At 39.2% G+C, this 18,744-nt stretch overlaps 1 protein-coding gene across 4 annotated transcripts; it reads right to left on the bottom strand.

The window, feature by feature from the left end:
* Positions 1-274: 274 nt before the first annotated feature.
* On the bottom strand, positions 275-17,741 carry cbfb.L (core-binding factor subunit beta L homeolog). Of its 4 annotated transcripts, none has more exons than XM_018257853.2 (6): positions 17,515-17,741; positions 14,081-14,167; positions 13,168-13,284; positions 5,797-5,913; positions 4,918-5,046; positions 275-1,755 (listed from the first exon to the last, which is right to left on the bottom strand). In XM_018257853.2, exons 1-5 carry the CDS (start codon positions 17,590-17,592, stop codon positions 4,921-4,923), a joined length of 525 nt encoding a protein of 174 aa, XP_018113342.1. In that variant the 5' UTR covers positions 17,593-17,741; the 3' UTR covers positions 275-1,755; positions 4,918-4,920. The 4 variants fall into 4 exon arrangements, with proteins under 4 accessions (XP_018113342.1, XP_018113343.1, XP_018113341.1 ...); XM_018257854.2 differs by having other exon boundaries at positions 4,951-5,046; XM_018257852.2 differs by having other exon boundaries at positions 275-1,737; positions 17,515-17,740.
* Positions 17,742-18,744: the final 1,003 nt, after the last annotated feature.

Here is an 18,744-nt window from a genome sequence, read left to right as displayed (position 1 = left end):
CAGTATATGCCGGGGGAGTTATTAATCTGCCAAAAAGGAGACTGAATTCTCCAGTCACATCTGTAAAGTGGAGTTAAAAGGATAATATTTGAAAATATGTCCAGTTCATTCCTTTACTAGGCATCATCACAAATCCACACACATATTGGTGTTAGCTATGCAATGCTGATAAGTGTCTCTACTGATCTCTAACAGGCTTTCACAATCACGCACTTATACATTACCTGCTACCAAAATGATGTTTACAAATATGTCAATATCTGAAATGGAGACGTAATTGTAAACCAGCTATTTAGGCAATAGCAGTACTTTATTAAAACAAGGTAACAATTCTGTATCTGATTCATACAGTTCCAACAATAACAAAATAAACCACTTAAAGGGTAAACATTATATAAGTAAAGCTTAATTAAAATCAAACAATGCATAGTATGTGTTTTTCTTTTGGTTCTACAGAATAGCAACACTGTTATAGTACTGGTAAAACTGACTTCTGAATAAAATAATTTAGAGTTCTAACATGATCCATTTTGCAAGTTACATTAACTCATTGCTCTTAAAATTGTAAGGCTCTTGACATTTATGATAATGTGAGTCTAACTTATTTATGATCCTTTTCCCTTTTATATGTAACATATTGCTTGAGCTGCAGGGGGTGGTATAGAGCTTTTACAAAAATGTTGCAATTTTTCCCACGCTAGACATCCCAAAATTTCCAAAACAAAATGTACAAAAGACTAGCAGATTGTAAAGACAAATTAAACACCAAATGATACATCAATAAAAAATTAGGTATAAGCTTTGAAAAGTATGAATCTTATTCTTCCTCCAACTTTTTTTTTTAAATACATTTCCTGAAGCTGTTTTGTATTTTAATCAGGGGACCTACATCTATCCATCTCTTTCATTTGACAGTTAATAACCAGCTTTAAAATGCCCATTATAACGGCTTCCTAGAGAATGTATACAACACATTTAGGATTGTTTATAACTGCTACCTAGAGAATGTATACAACAAATTTATGATTGGATTTTGTGATATGTTTGTAACATAGAAATTTATATTATCATGATACACATAAGAGGTTGTTAAGAAAATATGAAAGTGTCTTTTTAGTGTGCTTAGAACTGCTCCAGAAAAAAATATATTCCCAGTCTGATAATATTACATAGAAAATAAAAACCGTAAACAAGAATAATTTGAAGATGTGATTCTACACAATTCATCCAGTTTAGGTAACACTTTGTCCGTATAAAAATGGGCATAGACTGCTCTGTAACTGTATTTATATTACATACATGGGGATCCAACGCTTCTCACCTTAAATTGTGCAGTGCATTACTGTGTGACCTGATATCAAACATTTAAATTATACATCTTCCAGGGATGTCCAGATTAAACTAACAGCAGATAAAAGCAACAAGCAAAATAGCAAAAACAATATTAAAAACTTGACCTAATTTATATAGTAAGCTTTAAATCATGACCTATTATTGCACACATAGTGCACCAAGAGATCTATGTGAACTGTTTGTAAAAAGCACAAGCAGCATGCTTACAGACATGGGGTGAAAGGCAAAAGGTCCACAGTGAACCAAAGGCATGGGGCTGCAAATGAAATAGTCCTACTCTCCTTGTTAAGCAGGTGGTACAGTGAACTTGGAGATGGAGGCTTAACGCAGCTTTAGATCATCCCCGCCACCCAGACCAGAACTGGGATCCTGCTGTCGCCGAGCCTACATGAAAACAGAATACTGTTAAATGGTTAAAACAAAGGCAATTTCAGTTAACAAGAAGTAAACATTGATGGAAAGAACGGATACTAAGAACAATCTAAAATTGATATAGATATATTAAGATACAATTATTTCAGGGTTTCTTATCTCTAGCTTCTATAAAAAAAGATACCTTGTGCATGGTTGATCAAAACGTTGTCACCCATGACTCTCTCACAAAGTTCTCCTTAATCTCCTTAAAAGATAAGTAAACCTTTAAAATAAGTGGATGTAAAATGGACGAGGGTTCTATTCTAAGCACTTTTGTAATTTACATTCATTATTTATTTTGTTTTTATTCCAAGATATTAAGGGATACATGTACTGTTAATATGAATGAATCTTATTACAACAGCGCCACCTGCTGGTCATTTTCCCAACAGTCTGACCACCAAGTAGTCAAGGAAGTTGTCAGGAGAAAGAAAGAGGCTGCTCTGATGATCTTCTGCTTAGGAAAAAAAATGAAAAAACTTTCTCAAATCTTTCCTAAGCAGAAGGACATCAGAGCAGCATCTTTCTTTCTCCTGACAACTTCCTTGACTACTTGGTGGTCAGACTGGTCAGAAAATGACCAGCAGGTGGCGATGTTGTAACAAAATTCATTCATATTAACAGTACATGTATCCCACAGTACATGTAACTTTTTTTAAAGGTTAACTTATCTTTTAAAGACAGCTGAACAAGCTATCCAAAAAACTAGCACTCTCAGATATTTTTTACATGCCCAACAACATGGATGCACTGATCCTTTTACTGACCTGAATTAGTGGGTATGGGCTGAAGTGTAGAGGGAGAGTCTCCTCTAACTTCCACATTTTTATATATATAGTTAGTTATATATGGTTAGTTCCAGCACCCTTTAATGGGTTGTTCACCTTGAAGTTAACTTTTAATATGTTATAAAGTGGCCAATTCTTAACAACTTTTCAACTGGTCTTCATTATTTATTTTTTACCCTCTTCTTGTGACTCTTTCAAGTTTTTAAGATGGAGTCACCGACCCTGGCAGCCCATGAACTACTGCTCTGTGAGGCTACAATTTTGTTATGTTTTATTACTTATCTTTAAGGAATAGTAACACCAAAAAAAAAAAAAGTATTTTAATGTAATGAAAATATAATGTACTGTTGTGCTGCTGCACTGGTGTGTTTGCTTCAGAAACTCTAAAACAGATTATATAAACAAGCTGCTGTGTAGCCATGGGTACAGCCATCCAAATCTGAAAAAGGAGAAAAGGCACAGGATACACATTAGATAGCAGATAAACTCTGTAGTATACAATGGGATTATTCAAGACGTATCTGTCATCTACTGTGTAGCCTGTGCTTGGATGCTGCCCCATGGCTACCCAGGAGCTTGTTTATATAAACTATAGTAGAGTTTCTGAAGCAAACACATAAGCTGTACCAGTGCAGGGCAACAGTACATTATATTGTCATTCCTTTAAAACACAAATTTTTTGGTGTTGCTGTTCTTTTAAGGCCTTCTCTTATACATATTTCACTTTCAACCAGATAGGTGCTGAAATTCCAAACTGTGGAGCATAAACCTAAATAGTAAAAAAAACCCACAAATAATAAAATATGAAGATCACATTGTCCCAGAATATGAATGTTACTAAAAGTTAAATTTAAAGGTCAAAAACCCCTTTAAGCGGGAACCTGCTTTGTATGCTCCAGTATTAACCAACATTCAGCAAGAAGACTTTAGAGTCCTGGGACCATTACTATTCTCCCTCTATACTTCCTCCCTTGGCAAATTAATAAATTCGTATGGTTTTCACTACCACCTCTATGCTGACGATACTCAGATCTATCTCTCATCTCCTGATCTCAACCCAGAACTCCTAACTCGCGTCTCCTCCTGCCTGTCCGCTATCTCTACCTGGATGTCGCAACGCTACCTTAAATTAAACCTCTCTAAAACTGAAATAGTTCTCTTTCCTCCAACTAACACCAGTAGCATCCCCGAAGTATCCATCATAGTTAACAATTCCACTATCACCCCCTCTCCCCAGGCCCGGTGCCTTGGGGTTATCCTAGATTCTGCCCTGTCATTCACTCCTCATATCCAGTCACTTGTTAAATCATGTCACTTCCACCTAAGGAACATATCCAAAATACGATCATTTATCACCCAAGACGCTGCCAAAATTCTTATTCACTCTCTCATCATATCGCGTCTAGACTACTCTAACTCTCTTTTAATTGGCCTCCCCCTCCAGAGACTGTCACCTCTCCAGTCCATAATGAACACTGCTGCGAGGCTCATACACCTCAGCAACCGCTCCTCCTCTGCCTCGCCATTCTGTCAATCCCTGCACTGGCTTCCGTTACCTTTCAGAATCAAATTCAAATTAATGACACTGACTTTCAAAGCACTTCACAACTCTGCTCCACCCTACATCTCTGAACTCATCTCTATATACTCACCCACTAGCTTACTACGCTCCTCTACTGACCTGCTACTCAACTCTTCTCTCATTACCTCCTCACATGCTCGCATTCAAGACTTTGCAAGGGCTGCACCCCTCCTCTGGACTGCTCTTCCACGGTCTGTCCGACTTTCTCCCAACCTTTCTGCTTTCAAAAAATCTCTGAAAACGCACTTCTTTCGAGAAGCCTACCCTCACTCTGCTTAACTACCAAACGCAACACCACATTTCTCACCCACTTAACTCATCTTGCCCACTCCCACACCTTGTGTATTACTCCCTTCCCTTTAGGCTGTATGCCTATGCATAGGGCCTTCCTCACCTTTTTGTACCTGTATTGACTGTGATGTTTGTTACTCCATATATTCTATATACGTAATTCATGTGATGTAGTTGTATAATCACATTTACTTTACAGTGCTACGCAATATGTTGGCGCTATATAAATACATGTTAATAATAATAATAATAATAATTAGTGGCCCTAGATAGTAAAGAAAATTCAAAGGTTCCAAGTTAGATATAAAGGCAGCATAAATCTCGCCAGCACTAAATCTGATACTATATAATTGCAAAAGCAATTGTGACAGCTGTAAAGGAGTGTGTTAAAACATATACAAATATATGTGAAGAATATATCACTCAAACTGTTGTTTTAGTAGCATCTTATTAAACAAAATTAGTAATCATTTTATCATGGGTACTGACCAGTTATGGGCAGCGTGGTCGTAAAACTCTCACCTCCATTTCCTCCCGGTGAGAGCGGTCTCTGTCTTCAAACTCACGTGTTCTCCTTCGAGCTTCTTCAAAGGCCTGCTGGGCCAAAGCATCCTCCTGCTGGGAGAGAGAGAAGAAATGTGATGATTTAAACAAGAAAATAAGATCAATTGAGGAGAAAAACCAGGCAACACAAGATAATGACAAGGGGGTACAAGAGAAATACAAAGGTGAGGTTAAATGATAGGTGTGAAGAGGGGCAGCAAGACAGTACAGTTTTAAGGCAAAATTTCTAGGAAAATGAAGCATTTCTGTGATGTCAGTGAAATGTCTGGATTTCATGAGATTAATTTTTGCCCTGGTGACAGAATGAAGAATATTGAAGGTATAAAATGGGTTTTGGTGGGCAAAACTGCAATTGCTCGTTTTGGAAGAACAGAGCTCGTCAGGGCAGGTTGCTTTCTATGAGTTAAATTGTCTCTATAAAGATGACCAAAATGTAACTAAAATTAAATCATTAACTGAGCCTCAGCTCAAGTCAGAATAGCTTGTGAATCTGTAAAAAATGTTTCCCCTGTGATAGCAGCAATCTGCTGGGAAAACACCCTACTCCTTATCTACAACATGACATGGGTGCCTGGTGCAGCTGCCCATACAGTGATGGACCGCATGTATATATCAGCTTGCATGCAGCAAATAACCAGAACCCTTACCTTATATTAAAAGTAATGACATTATCACAAACAGGACTTATCATTACAGTACAGGCACCACAATCACCACAGAATAGCCTCTAAAAGCCAAACCCAGACAGCAGAATAGTCTGCTTGATCGTGGATCTTGTCATTGTAATACAGGCTACCCATTTACCTGTGCTCTGTCTTCATCAAATTCAAGGCAACCCATCCCATCCAATCTCTGAAGATCAATCCAGCCTTTCCACAGGACACAGACACCATTCAGAATCATTGGAGCTTTCAAATAAACCTGCAGAAGAGCCATCATTTTTGTTAACTAAAGATATATTTTAATATCAATGCCAAACAAGAAATAATTACACATAATTTAACATACATTGCATTATAGCCCTCACTATGAAGAACCATTTTGGCTGCTTCAACTTAAATTTCAGTTCCTCAAGCCTAAATTGGTGGCCTCTTTTCTGTGTGAAAACAGATCCCCCAGTATAGGTCTATAACGCCCTTCTTCATATAATATTGACAATTAACAACATTTTACATCTTAAAGGATTAGGAAAGTTATTATTTCAGCCTACTTCCCAAATATAGGAATGATCCTCCTCTCCTGAAACGCTATGGTTTTTTTTCGTTACACGCTGCCTATGTTGGGTTATTCATTTAATGAGAAATTATTTGCAGGGCCAAGGTGAGAACCTTGAATCAGATGGCAGTGCCCCTGTTAATTTTAAAGGCACAAGGAGCTGAGAGGAGATGGGCCAGCTTTGTGTGCTTTGTCATTACAGTTTCACTGAGGTGTAGAAGAGAGTGGATCTGCTTCCTATGCTTCATGTGCCTCTGCCTTAAGAGCCTAATTTTTGTAATTAAATCAGAAATGTGGCTCTTCTAGTGCAGAAAGCACAATTGCACTCAATGCACTAGCAATGCAGCCAGAATGGTCCCCCTCTGGTGCATTGCAAAAGCCATCTCATGGCGACACAAGTGTTCAGAATCAAACCTTTCGTTTTCCCAATGTACGATTTTGAGCACTTTACTACAGCGAAGAGCAGTTGCTTTAGACTTGTCTCTACTCTATTCTGTATATCATGAGCTGGATAAATTAAAATCCATCTCTCATTGAATTTTTCCTTAAACAGGAAGGATCACATCTTATTAAAAAATATTTCATAAACAGATAAGCTATAAGGTGACTGTAATAAGGAGTCTGCTAATGCCACATTGACAACTGGTTAAAATAATATTGGTTGCACTAGCAATTCTTCCTATGCAACCCAAATGTTTCGTTTATATGTTTGTCTGTTTGACCTATCGTGCATATATGCACACCTCATCATGGATATATGCGCACCTCCCAAGAAATGTGGTCAGGCAGTACTTTAGAGTCCCATAAAAGCAGAGTAAATATGTTGGAACATAAAACACTGCATACCAGTGCCTTTTCTCAATGTTTTAGAGTGGCTGCAGATCCCCCCCCCCCCATACATCAGATGGTCTAACCTGAACATACCGCATAGCAGTTTGTATTGCAATACACAGGAAGATGTGGCAGCACTGATAAGCAAGATAGTTTACAGACATTTGCTCCACATGAGAAATAAGGAAGAGAGGCAGTCATCTAAGAAACAGTTAGGATAAGATAACTTTTTAAAACATGGTTTAAACAGGAACAAGATGATTTTGTAATGAAGCCTCTGCAGACACAAAACATAACATGATTTTATATGTTTTTCCTATTGAACTTTAGTCTGAATTAGAACCATAGAATCCATAGCTGGGAGTTTTCAGTCCAATGAGACAAATGGACAAGTTTAACTTTTGCCAAGGAGGAGAACTGACCCAAGGATAAAAGTTCAGGCATCGCAGTTAAGAGCAAAGTACAAAAAAAGGTGGTATGTATAAGAAGCCAGTAGTAACAGTTTGAAGTAGTAATGTTGTAAAGTGCATGGCATTTGGGAACTCGGTTGTGCATTTTTATGCCAGGTCCACTCACAGATAAACTTTTAAATGGAATAGATGTTGCGGAGAAGGAGCTTGGACGGTGGGGCTGAGAATATGGGAGGTTAAGTACTCTAACATGTAATGGCTTCAGTAGTCACTATTCAAAGGGCTGAACGACATTGAATAGAATTGTTGTACCTTGTAAAGCAATTAATAATGAAATGAAACGATGAAAGTAGTCTTTGGTGGGAAAAGATAAAAATACACCAGTTATACTATTAAAAGCTCTTATTATGGGGGGAAAGGCAAGTTTGGGGCTTGTGTCTAGAAGTACATTACTATATGCATGCTGACTCAGAAAGAGGATGTTATGAGATCTGCTTTACACAGGCCGTGGCTTCAGCTCTCACACTGTGTGCAGTCTACAGCATCATGCTTCCTGTCTAGGCCCTGACCCAGAGATGGAGCACATCTAACCAACACACACACACAGACAAAAACCACACATACATCAATTACTGCCCAAATGGAGGGACTAGTTAATAATAAAATTGTGCAAAACACCATATACAAATAATGACTTAAAAACAACAGTACTATGCACATCTAATTTAAATAATCCTAGTTAAAAAAATGGGGATGCATGACTTACTAAAATATCAGGTTTAACACAAAGACTTGTGTGGGGTCAGAGGGCTGGATAAGCAGATGCTGGTAGATAAAATTATAACCATATACCCATATGTTTGACACACAACAAAAAAAACCTGAACGGTAACCACATGAATGGAACTCACATATACACAATGGGTAATTGAGCACTGCTAAAAATTCTGACTAAATTTTTATCTTTTGTTTGAGCCTTTTACTTTCATTTTGATGGACAGGGAATCCTTTGATGGAGGCAACCCCTGCCATGATTCTGGAATAATGCACAAAGCGGTATTCCAGAATTTAAAAGGATTTTCTTGTAGCCTTTGATACAATGTACCTTTAAATGAACATTAATATAGAGTATTTTAATTTTCTGGTGTAGCAGTCTGTTTAACCCTTAAAAGTGCCACAGATTCATCAGTCAAGTGGCTACAGGGACCTACCCCAGTGCCACCCACTCCTCTTTATCCTCTTCCTCTGACCCATCTGCATCTAAAGCTTGCAGATCAGTTTTCACAAGTTTCATAAAAAATGCTCTGTTCTTAACAACTTTTTACTTCATATGGCCTACAATGACCCACAAAACGATGAAGCACTGACAGGAGATTTCAGGAAAATATATAAGATACTACTACAACCAAATAATATTTACTGTATATACTCGAGTATAAGCCGAGTTTTTCAGCCCCCAAAATATGCTGAAAAACTCTACCTCGGCTTATACTCGGGTCAATCGCAAAAACGGTCGCTGGCGTCTAAGAATAGTCGTCGGCGTCTAAGAATAGTCGCTGGCGTCCGTGAATAGTCTCCAAGAAGATTCGCTTGTGTTCAAGAATGGTCGCCGGCATCCAAAAACGAGACCCTGGCACCTCCAATGGGAGCAGAAACCCTCAATTTTTTGATTGAAACTTACCAGAAGCTGCTGCATTTCTCACCCTAGGCTTATACTTGAGTCAATAAACTTTCCCAGTTTTTGAAGGTATAATTAGGCACCTAGGCTTATACTTGAGTATATACGGTACTCCAGTTAATTGCATTAACACCATACTGACAAACACTTTACACAGATATGCAACATAAGTACACTGCATACATTCGGCAATTCCTGCCATGTCATATAGAAAGCAGACACCTTACCAGAAAACACAAATGAAACTTGCTTCTTTCAGACTTAAAAAAGCAACAAAGAAAAAAAAGTAACTATTTATTGTGGGGAATTTTCCAGACAATAAAACCACACAGGGAAACACTACAAGTAAAGCATAGCTTAAATGGCTGTAGTCAGACTGTAGTTAATGCAAAGAGCCCACAACAATTTTAACATTTCCTCTCCAGCGTTTTTTCCTGGGAAAAATAGCTGCAATAAGATGCCCAGTCATGCCAAGTATGAGCCAATGACTTACATGGAACAGATGAAACGTGTATAAAACATTTAGTAGTACCAACCAAAAAGTTAGAAATGGTTAAGGACTTTGAGGCACTGTGTGGCTCACACAAACCTGGCACACTCACAACAGAAGCCATTTAGCACGGGCTGCTTGCCAAGGTTTGTCGGATCATAGAGGAATTCAGCGGGTGCAGAATCAGAGAAGAATGTGAGATGGAGTTTCTATAGTTGGACGGCAGCCCAGGGGAGCTTAACCGGTGTACTGCTGCTACCCTATATATTTAAACATCATTTTCTTCTCCCAGAAATCATTGTTATCCTTATACCCCCTAGTTTTAAGTGGATGAAAATAAGCATTGATTTTGTGTCTAGAAATCCACGCACTAAGCAGCTATATCAGGAGAAGGTTACTGAAAGTAAACATGTTGCTCACAAACTTGATATTAGAAGTTAGTATCGCAAGCTTAATAAAGGGCAATGAAGGTAAAAGAAAATATAAACAAGAGTCTTGTTTATGTTTTGGTTATACATTATAAACCTCCTTTTGTTACATAAGACACTTTAGCTTAGAATTCAACTGGATTGTAGGTTGTAGAAAGATTTACTTTAAATAAGAACTAAAGTCACAATCACAGTGGGGTGCCAAATGTTAGGCATAGCCCATTGATTGTAATGACTTACCAGATACTCCAGGCTGGTGCTCCTGTTAGCGGAAAAAATGCACTGGCATAGGGTATTTCTGCAGGAGGTCTGCAGCATAATCTTTCTTCTGGCTTTTCATTTAGAAATTTTGACTTTGACTCTACTGGGAATGTGCCTGCCCAAACCGGAACAATACGAAAACAGAAGAATCCGAAGAAATTGCCGACAAGGATCTGAAATACCGTGGGCCAGTGCAGCTTTAATCGAACACGAGCCTGGGGTATCAGGTAAATGATGGGTGGCGCCTAACATTTTGTAACCACCAGTGATTTAATCTTTAGTTCTCCTTTAAACATTTGCTAATTATTTTACTGTAGTGTATGCTTGTAAGTGGCCTCAAATGGTCCAACAGTGGCTTTGTGGCAACTATTGGGAACCTCTTGCAATATTAATTCCTAAACCATTAGTTTGGACAACCACTGTTTTTTCTCCATCTGAGGATCTAGGGGTTTTTGTAGATAAGTTGTCTAATTATGGGCAGTGTCATTCTGTGGCTACTAAAGCAAATAAAGTTCTGTCTTGCAAAAAAAGGGCATTAACTCAAGGCATGAAAACATAATTATGCCTCTTTATAGGTCCTTGGTAAGGCCTCACCTGGAGTATGCAGTGCAGTTTTGGACTCCAGTCCTTAAGAAGGATATAAATGAGCTGGAGAGAGTGCAGTGTAAATTGGTTAGATGGATAGAAAACTTAAATTATGAGGGTAGACTGTCAAGGTTGGGGTTGTTTTCTCTGGAAAAAGGGCTTGCGAGGGGACATGACTACAAGTACATTAGAGGACATTATAGACAAATAGCAGGGGACCTTTTTACCCATAAAGTGGATAACTGTACTAGAGGCCACCCCTTTAGACTAGAAGAAAAGAACTTTCATTTGAAGCAACGTAGGGGGTTCTTCACAGTGAGGACAGTGAGGTTGTGGAACGGGTGATGTTGTGATGGCTGATTCAGTTAATGCCTTTAAGAATGGCTTGGATGATTTTTTGGACAGACATAATATCAAAGGCTATTGTGATACTAAGCTCTATAGTTAGTATAGGTATGGGTATATAGAATTTAATTAAAAGTAGGCAGGGGTGTGTGTATGGATGCTGGGTTTTCATTTGGAGGGGTTGAACTTGATGGACTTTGTCTTTTTTCAACCCAATTTAACTATGTAACTATATATTGGTCATTCACTCCTAGTAGCACTCTATAGGAGACAAGGTTCTCCTAAGCACATCCTTGGTGCATAACACAGGGAAGTGTATCAGAAAATGACAGCATACAACAGGCAACACAGGTATAAACTACATGAGCAAAAAAGTCAACTATAAACACATTATGGCATACACACTGCAGAAATTTCTAATGATATTATATCAACAGAATTCCACTTGTGAAAAGGCTTAGCCTTAGCCAAAACACATCAAGGACTGTTGCTATTTGACAATTCTATGGAAAATGTATGCAACATCTTATGTAGACTTTATAAATTGTCACACAAACTTGTATATGAGTAACTTTGTGTTGCTAATCCCAGCATTCTACTAGTTTCAGTACTATTTGCAATGGTTTCTTTTTTATTATTATACTGTTTTTAAATAAAACATAGAAAAGGCCAGTAACATCTCTTTTTTTCAATTTAAGTGTACAAGTAAATCTCCCTTAGTCTGCACTTTCTATATGGAATGCAGGCAAACTCTACATCTGTATTATTAGTTCCACTGAACAAAGAGCAGATTTACTTTAGCAGAAACAAGAAATGTCTGCAAAACCACGTTTTGAGTACTAAAAATAGTACTATTGTGGAGTTTCTAGTTATTTCAAGTATAAAAAAAATCCCAGATCTGGTGGAAACCTGTATACCCTTTTTCAGTATACTTTTATATACTATTGTGCTGCAGCAAATTACTGACCTGGAAACATTAAATCGATATTTCATGAAAACAGACTTACAATTGATAGTTACTATTTTATAGATGAATGAATAGTGCACACACACTTTGAGAAAAAAAATAAAGTAGAGTAGGTTACCTTAGAGCAGAATAACGGGCTCCCTGCTATTCCAATAGAACAAACAAAATGTTTTTACTCAAAGGGGAATTTTTCCAGTTAGTGATAAAACATCGGTGGCACTGCAAATGTGATGCATATTCCGAAGTCAATATAAACGTGCCATTTATAACTTATGGTGATCTTTTCTAGAACTTTCTCCCCTTGCACAGTTCCTGTCATTGTCTAATAGCCTAACATAAACAATTATTATTTTGTAAAAAATTGTTGAAAACTCATACCCTATGCCACATTTATGCCATCCATTTTTCTGCAGCAAAAATAGAAAGCTCTTGACTAACCTATATACATTTAACTGTAGGTTATAATGAAAATGTACCCCCTGCTAAAATTTCTAAAGATGTTTAAAGTCACCACAGACTTACATGACCTGTATGAAAGCACTAGGCCTGCAATAGATCAAGTTTGTGAGTTTTTTTCTACCTCAAATAAACTCACAACTCGAATGCTTGTTTATTTATGAAAAACCCGAATGTAAAAAACTCTATTGAATGGGGGGGAAATCTTGAATACGCGAATTGACTGGGTTTCAGCGGAAAAAAAACTTGAATACCTCGGATTGATAGATTAATATGTGATCAGTAGACAATATTGAGAGTTGTCTCTGCTAAAACACTCAAATCACTTATTTGCTCAAATACGCCCACATAGGCATTTTTGAGCAATGGCGCAATTTCAGCGTTTTAGCAGTCAGTTCTCGGTACTGTCTATGGCAGGATGTTTTTTGACATTAAGTAGCTGTGACAAAACAGTGAGCGACAAATAGAATCATTTGCCATTGCCCTAAAAGTATTCATTATTTTCTCACCTTCCCAGGCTCCCGTTCAAAGTCCACATATTCACGTGTGGGTGCTTGCCGTGGTTCCCCCTGCCAGTTTGCTGGAAAAAACTGCAGCGATAGGTTGGTACCCGTAGCAACAAATGCCTTTTAAAGAAAATCAGTAGAGTAGTTTAACAAATGTAACTTTTGCAACATACATGCAACATCTAAACAGATTAAGATTTACTGAATAAGGACTGCCTTAGCAGATGCCACTTCCCTGGGTGCACCAAAGTTTAATCTGTAATGCTCCTCTAAGTCTCTGAAACTTGACCACAAAGCCATTCTACAAATATAGGCCACTGATATTCCATTACCCTCTGCTCATGAGGCTGGCACTGATGCACCTTGGGTAAGAAGCGGGGAGTGTCAAGTTTATTGGAGGTGGTGTTTTATTCCTACCCACAAGAAAGCACTGCCAAGGGACGTGAGGGTAAAAGTAAATTTTCATCAAAATGGTTTATTTAGATGAAGCCGTGTCTTGCATTTGAACTGTTATGCAACATATCTGCAATGGTCAGGAGTATAGTTTCCCTTTAAGAGAGTGGAAGTATATGCTCATGGGCTGATGGCGTGATGCCCAGAAACATGTAAGTGCAAGTTGAGCAGCATTTACCAACAGGTGTAAATTCTTTTCAGCTAATGATGAACTCAATATTTTTTAACCTTTTTGTAGTGGAGAAAATTGGAAGTACTGGGAGAAAATAGATCTCTGCAGTAAAACGAACTGCACCTAGTTTTTGCAACTTTGTCCCTGTATATGAATGAGCCCTATTTAGTAAGCAACCGAGGCCCATTTACCATGGGGTACTGGGAACATAGAAAGGGCTATCTAAATATAAAAAAATGAAGGCATGCTAATGCTAAATCTACATAAGGCCATGCATTGTGCTGAACTTACTATTTCAGAGCGTCCATCCCTGCAAGCATTCTGAAAACGTGCTTGTCGTTCTTCATGAGGCCGATCGCGAAAACCTGTGTATTTAATCTGAAATTTATCAAGAATTAGAACAAATGTATTTATACATATATAAAAATTTAATTGTAGGTATATTTCCCTTACATCATTACCACACAAATAAGGGAGTAGCTTCAATGGATCTGTACTGCCTATAAGGTGGCCATACACTGGATGATCACAGTTCAAATGGATGGTGATTATATAGTTGTGCATACATAGCCATGGCCAAATACTAATTTTCAATTTATTTAGCCCGATTGCCTGAACAAGCAGACCTAAAAGCAAAAGAAGGCATAGCTTCTCTCACGTCCTCATCTACCAGTGCATCAGCTGACATGTGGAATCAGCAGATGAAATATAGACATTTTAATTCTTTTTATAGATATTACTATGTTATGGTCTATAAGAGATCCAATACTGAAATGGCTTATTTTAGCCTTGCTTCGCTTTTTTTAAGTACCATGGTATTCTGTGATTTTTATGGATTAATATGCTGGATTGGTTTCCCTAGATTTAAAAGTAATACTATCCCTTAATCACCCCCAGCCCAAAAATACTTAAATACTTATAATGCCTTCTATATGTCTTCATCACCTCGGACTATGTTTTTTGAAACCTGGAATTGCTAGAAAAGTGAACCCTCTACCCTTCATTTTTAATTATCAAGGCTTCAGCACACGGTCCCCTGCCCCCCCCCCAAACCTGTATTCTAAATGCAGTTACCCAGTTTGCCATCTCTTTTTTTATCACATGCAGTTCTAGGCTTCCTGGCAATCACAGAGAGGGAGCATATGCACTGGTTTCTTAACTGGTCCTGGCTTCCATTCTGCATGCTGCTGGTTGGAGATCGCTGCCGGAGAGCCTGGCACTGGAGTAGCTTCCGCAAATAAAGCTAAAATAAGTGTGTTGTGCCAGAAAAATGAAGCTGAAGCAATAACAACTCAAAAATATATCAAACTAACCTTGGCACTGTAGGTTTAGGCAACCCAGTGCACAGAAAAGTAAATGCAGCAACTTTGTACGACATCTAGGACACTAAAGCAATGCAACAGCGCAACCAGGTTTAGAGGTGTCTATTAGTATTACACACAAACATACTTTAATATAGGGATGCACCGAATCCAGGATTCGGTTTGGGATTCGGCCTTTTTCAGCAGGATTCGGCCGAATCCTTGTGCCTGGCCGAACCGAATCCTAATTTGCATATACAAATTAGGGGTGGGACTTTTTGTCAGAAAACAAGGAAGTAAAAAATGTTTTCCCCTTCCCACCCCTAATTTGCATATGCAAATTAGGGTTCGGATTCAGTTCGGTATTCGGCCGAATCTTTCATGAAGGGTTCCGGGGTTACGGCCGAATCCAAAAAAGTGGATTCGGTGCATCCCTACTTTAATACCCCAAACTGAATTCCTAACTTCAGTCACTGATTTACTCTCCCACTCTTTATCTCATTGCCAGGGCTAAATCTCTCTGACAGATTAATCTGTCACACTGAATCTGTCTTGAACTCTGCCAACTCTTTATCCGTGGTTCTCTGCAATCAGCTTTTACCCTAAAATCAACCAACACAATATTGTCCTTGTTTGTAGTGCTGGCCATGTCCAAACCAGCTGTACATAACCTGCTGTCTCATACAACCCCATATGTTGGCAGCTTCATAAGTACATTGTTACATGACTCAGTTTTCCCTCAGTCAACCCAAAATTAATTACTCAAACATTTCCAGACTGACCTCTCTTTTAGTGACGTCACCTCATGGGAAATTCCTAAAACATGGAGTTTTCCTCCCAGTGGGGCCAAGTGCATGGCAAGGACTAATAACAAAGGCCAATAAAGCTAAAGGACCCAACAGTTTTTCAAGGGATTGTTCACCTTTAGGTTAACTTTTAGTATCTTATATTATGTCCTATCCTTAGCAACTTTTCAGTTGGTCTTTTTTTTTTTTTTTTTTAAAGAGTCTGAATTGTGTCTTCTTCTACGACTAATTTCAAATTGTCAGATAGTTGTCACTGACAGCAGCCAAAAATCCATTTCTCTAAGAGGCTAAAATGTTATTGTTATTATTTATTGCTTATCTTTCTATTTAGACCCTCTGACATTTATTTCCCGCTCTTTATTCTAATTTAAACCATTGCCTGGTTGCTAGGTTAGACTGGACTATAGCTACCGGATAGCTGCTGAAATTCCACAGTGGAGAGCCGCTGAACAAAAACCTTAAAGCATAAAAAATGTAAACCAATTAATAGTTTTAGAATTTAAATGTTTGCAACATATATACTTTTTTGAACTTTAGCAGGATTTATACATCATTGTGATATCACTCAAAAGTATAAGGAATGTACTTACCGTACCAGTTTGACCTGCACCAAAACCTAACTCGCAATGGTTGGCCAAAATTCAACCTGAACCCGCACAACTGGTGGTCAACCCAGAAGAACATCACTAATTACCCTACTACTATTCCTGTATAGTCAAACATTGGTTCACACCAACACCCTCCCTGTCACCTGTAATGCCCCAAAAAGCAGCCAACAGCATGGCTTACGATCAAGCATCGTGGCTGCTGCTCCCTTGACAATGTTAACTTCCATTAATATAGATCACCCGCTCTATCAGTCCTATGCCATCATTTCATACTTTGTAGGAGCGTTCTTCAATAGGATGAGAGGAGTATGGCACTGCTGCTTTATAATGCCATCTGCATTTAGCATTATGTTTGGGACCCAGAAGAGATCCTATGTATGGGGCCCCCACATTTCACTTTCACCCCAGGCTCTATATTTCCATGAGTCAAAGCTGAGATCACAGAACTATAATTACTACCCAAACGACTCATTACTAGCAGCGTCCCTGGGGTCAGCCAATAGAAAAAGGCGCTGCACAGAAGTGTTTCCATTAGAGTTAATATGTGCTGATGCTGATTTGACATTTGGCTTCATTTGTCCCTAATGCAAACTCCGCGTGCGTTCTGTATTAACCCCTTAGCTGCCACGTTAACCCTCAGTGTCACTCATCGCTATGACTGTCCCAAACACAGCCGTTTGTCATTGTGTGACACGGACACTCTGTCACTGCTTCACTCGCTACGTCAGTTCATGTCAAGCCGCCGCGTGACCCCAGCTTTCCCCTTATTGCACTGCCGCTTGGACAAAAACTGCCAATGTCTCGCAGCCCTCACTTCCTAAAACGCCTTTTCACCATGGGACCCCACACGTGTTACCCTCCTCCCTATAGCTCTCATCTCATGCCCCCACCGTGCTTGCACCTCTCAGCCCACTCCATCTTCCCCAAGGTCTTCTCCTCTTCCTCCTCCCAGCACCCCATTCTCCTCCAGCACAGCACAGGTCTGTCTCCTGGGTACCTTCCGCCCTTACCTCACACTCCCGGCTTAGTTTCCGAAAAAACTCCTCGTTGTCGAATTTAGCTCTCTGGTCCGGGACAACCCGCGGCATCTTTTCACCCACAGGGTCACCGCAAAGCCCCCCACCGTAATACCCAAAGTCTCTCGCCTTCTTCTTGGTGCTGCTAAGCCCCGCCCCTTTCCTGCTCGGCTCTAAGACCCACCCATTCAATCACGTCTCCAAGGCACCGCCCTCTAGTCCACACCCACTAAACATCAGAGCTGCTTATATGCCTTTGATAGGCTGCAGTAAGATTGTCATGTGACGGCACCAATTGCTGGTACCTGAAAATGGCATTTTAGTAAAGTGCTTTGTTCTAAAGCTTCTTGTTTTGGGTCGAGAACACAAATCGCAATTCTTGCTGAATGGCTGTCCTTTTTCAAACATATGCAATTAGATCACGCAGTAATATATAGCGCAATCCTAAAATAGTCTAAGCTGAAGCCTTGATTTGTCTCAGTAGCCTCTTGCAGGTATATAGTAAATAATGGTGAGTTGGTTCCTAGTTAGTATAATTGTTATGGAAAACGATAGGAATGGTCCTTTCATCATTTCTGATGTGGTGGTTTGTGTAGTTTAGGGCCCCAGAATGTGTGCATTGGGGGCTTTACTTGGCTGAAACTGTACAAAGTGCACTTTTGGGTGTAATTAACATAGTTTTTATCCACAATGTAACATTTTCTCTCCCCCCCCAGAATCCCAGCATCTTTGGGATCACCAGGGGGAGCTGCAGCTGATGAAATTGCTTCCAATGCACTAAAACAGATGCAATTGCACTTCGATGTAAATTGCAATGAACGTTTTCTAAAGGAGCCCATACACTGGCCGATACAAGCTGCCGAAAGACCAAGTGCCAACAGTCCAAGTCAGAAGCTTATTGACCAGTCTATGGGGCCCACTGATGGGCATCTCTGACCGATATTGTGGTGTTTATACAAATGGCCTGCGGGTGTCACTGTGCACAGGACTTGTACTATGCATACACAGGACTTTCTGTACAGCTTGAGAGTGTTAGAGTTTAAGCTTACGGTTGTGTAATGGCTGCGTGACTCTGCTAATAAAGCACTGTTATACTCTACTCAACCTCGGCTACCCAAAACATAACAGATATCTGTACGTAAATCAGGCAGATGTCGATCGGGCAGGTATAAAAATCCTGTTGGACTGAGGACCCAGGGCCACCACCAGAAATCACGCCCCCTC

This window comes from Xenopus laevis, chromosome 4L, assembly GCF_017654675.1.
Source record: "Xenopus laevis strain J_2021 chromosome 4L, Xenopus_laevis_v10.1, whole genome shotgun sequence".
Classification (NCBI taxonomy): Eukaryota; Metazoa; Chordata; class Amphibia; order Anura; family Pipidae; genus Xenopus; species Xenopus laevis.
Note: the sequence above shows the minus strand (reverse complement) of the source record. Positions and strands in the feature narration are given on the sequence as shown.

Coding starts and splice junctions, on each gene's coding strand:
- cbfb.L (XM_018257851.2), bottom strand. CDS start 17,592: ATGCCGCGGGTTGTCCCGGACCAGAGAGCTAAATTCGACAACGAGGAG. Junction 13,285..14,080: donor GGGATGGACGCTCTGAAATA/GTAAGTTCAGCA, acceptor TTTCTTTAAAAG/GCATTTGTTGCTACGGGTAC. Junction 5,047..5,796: donor TTGATGAAGACAGAGCACAG/GTAAATGGGTAG, acceptor TCTCTCTCCCAG/CAGGAGGATGCTTTGGCCCA.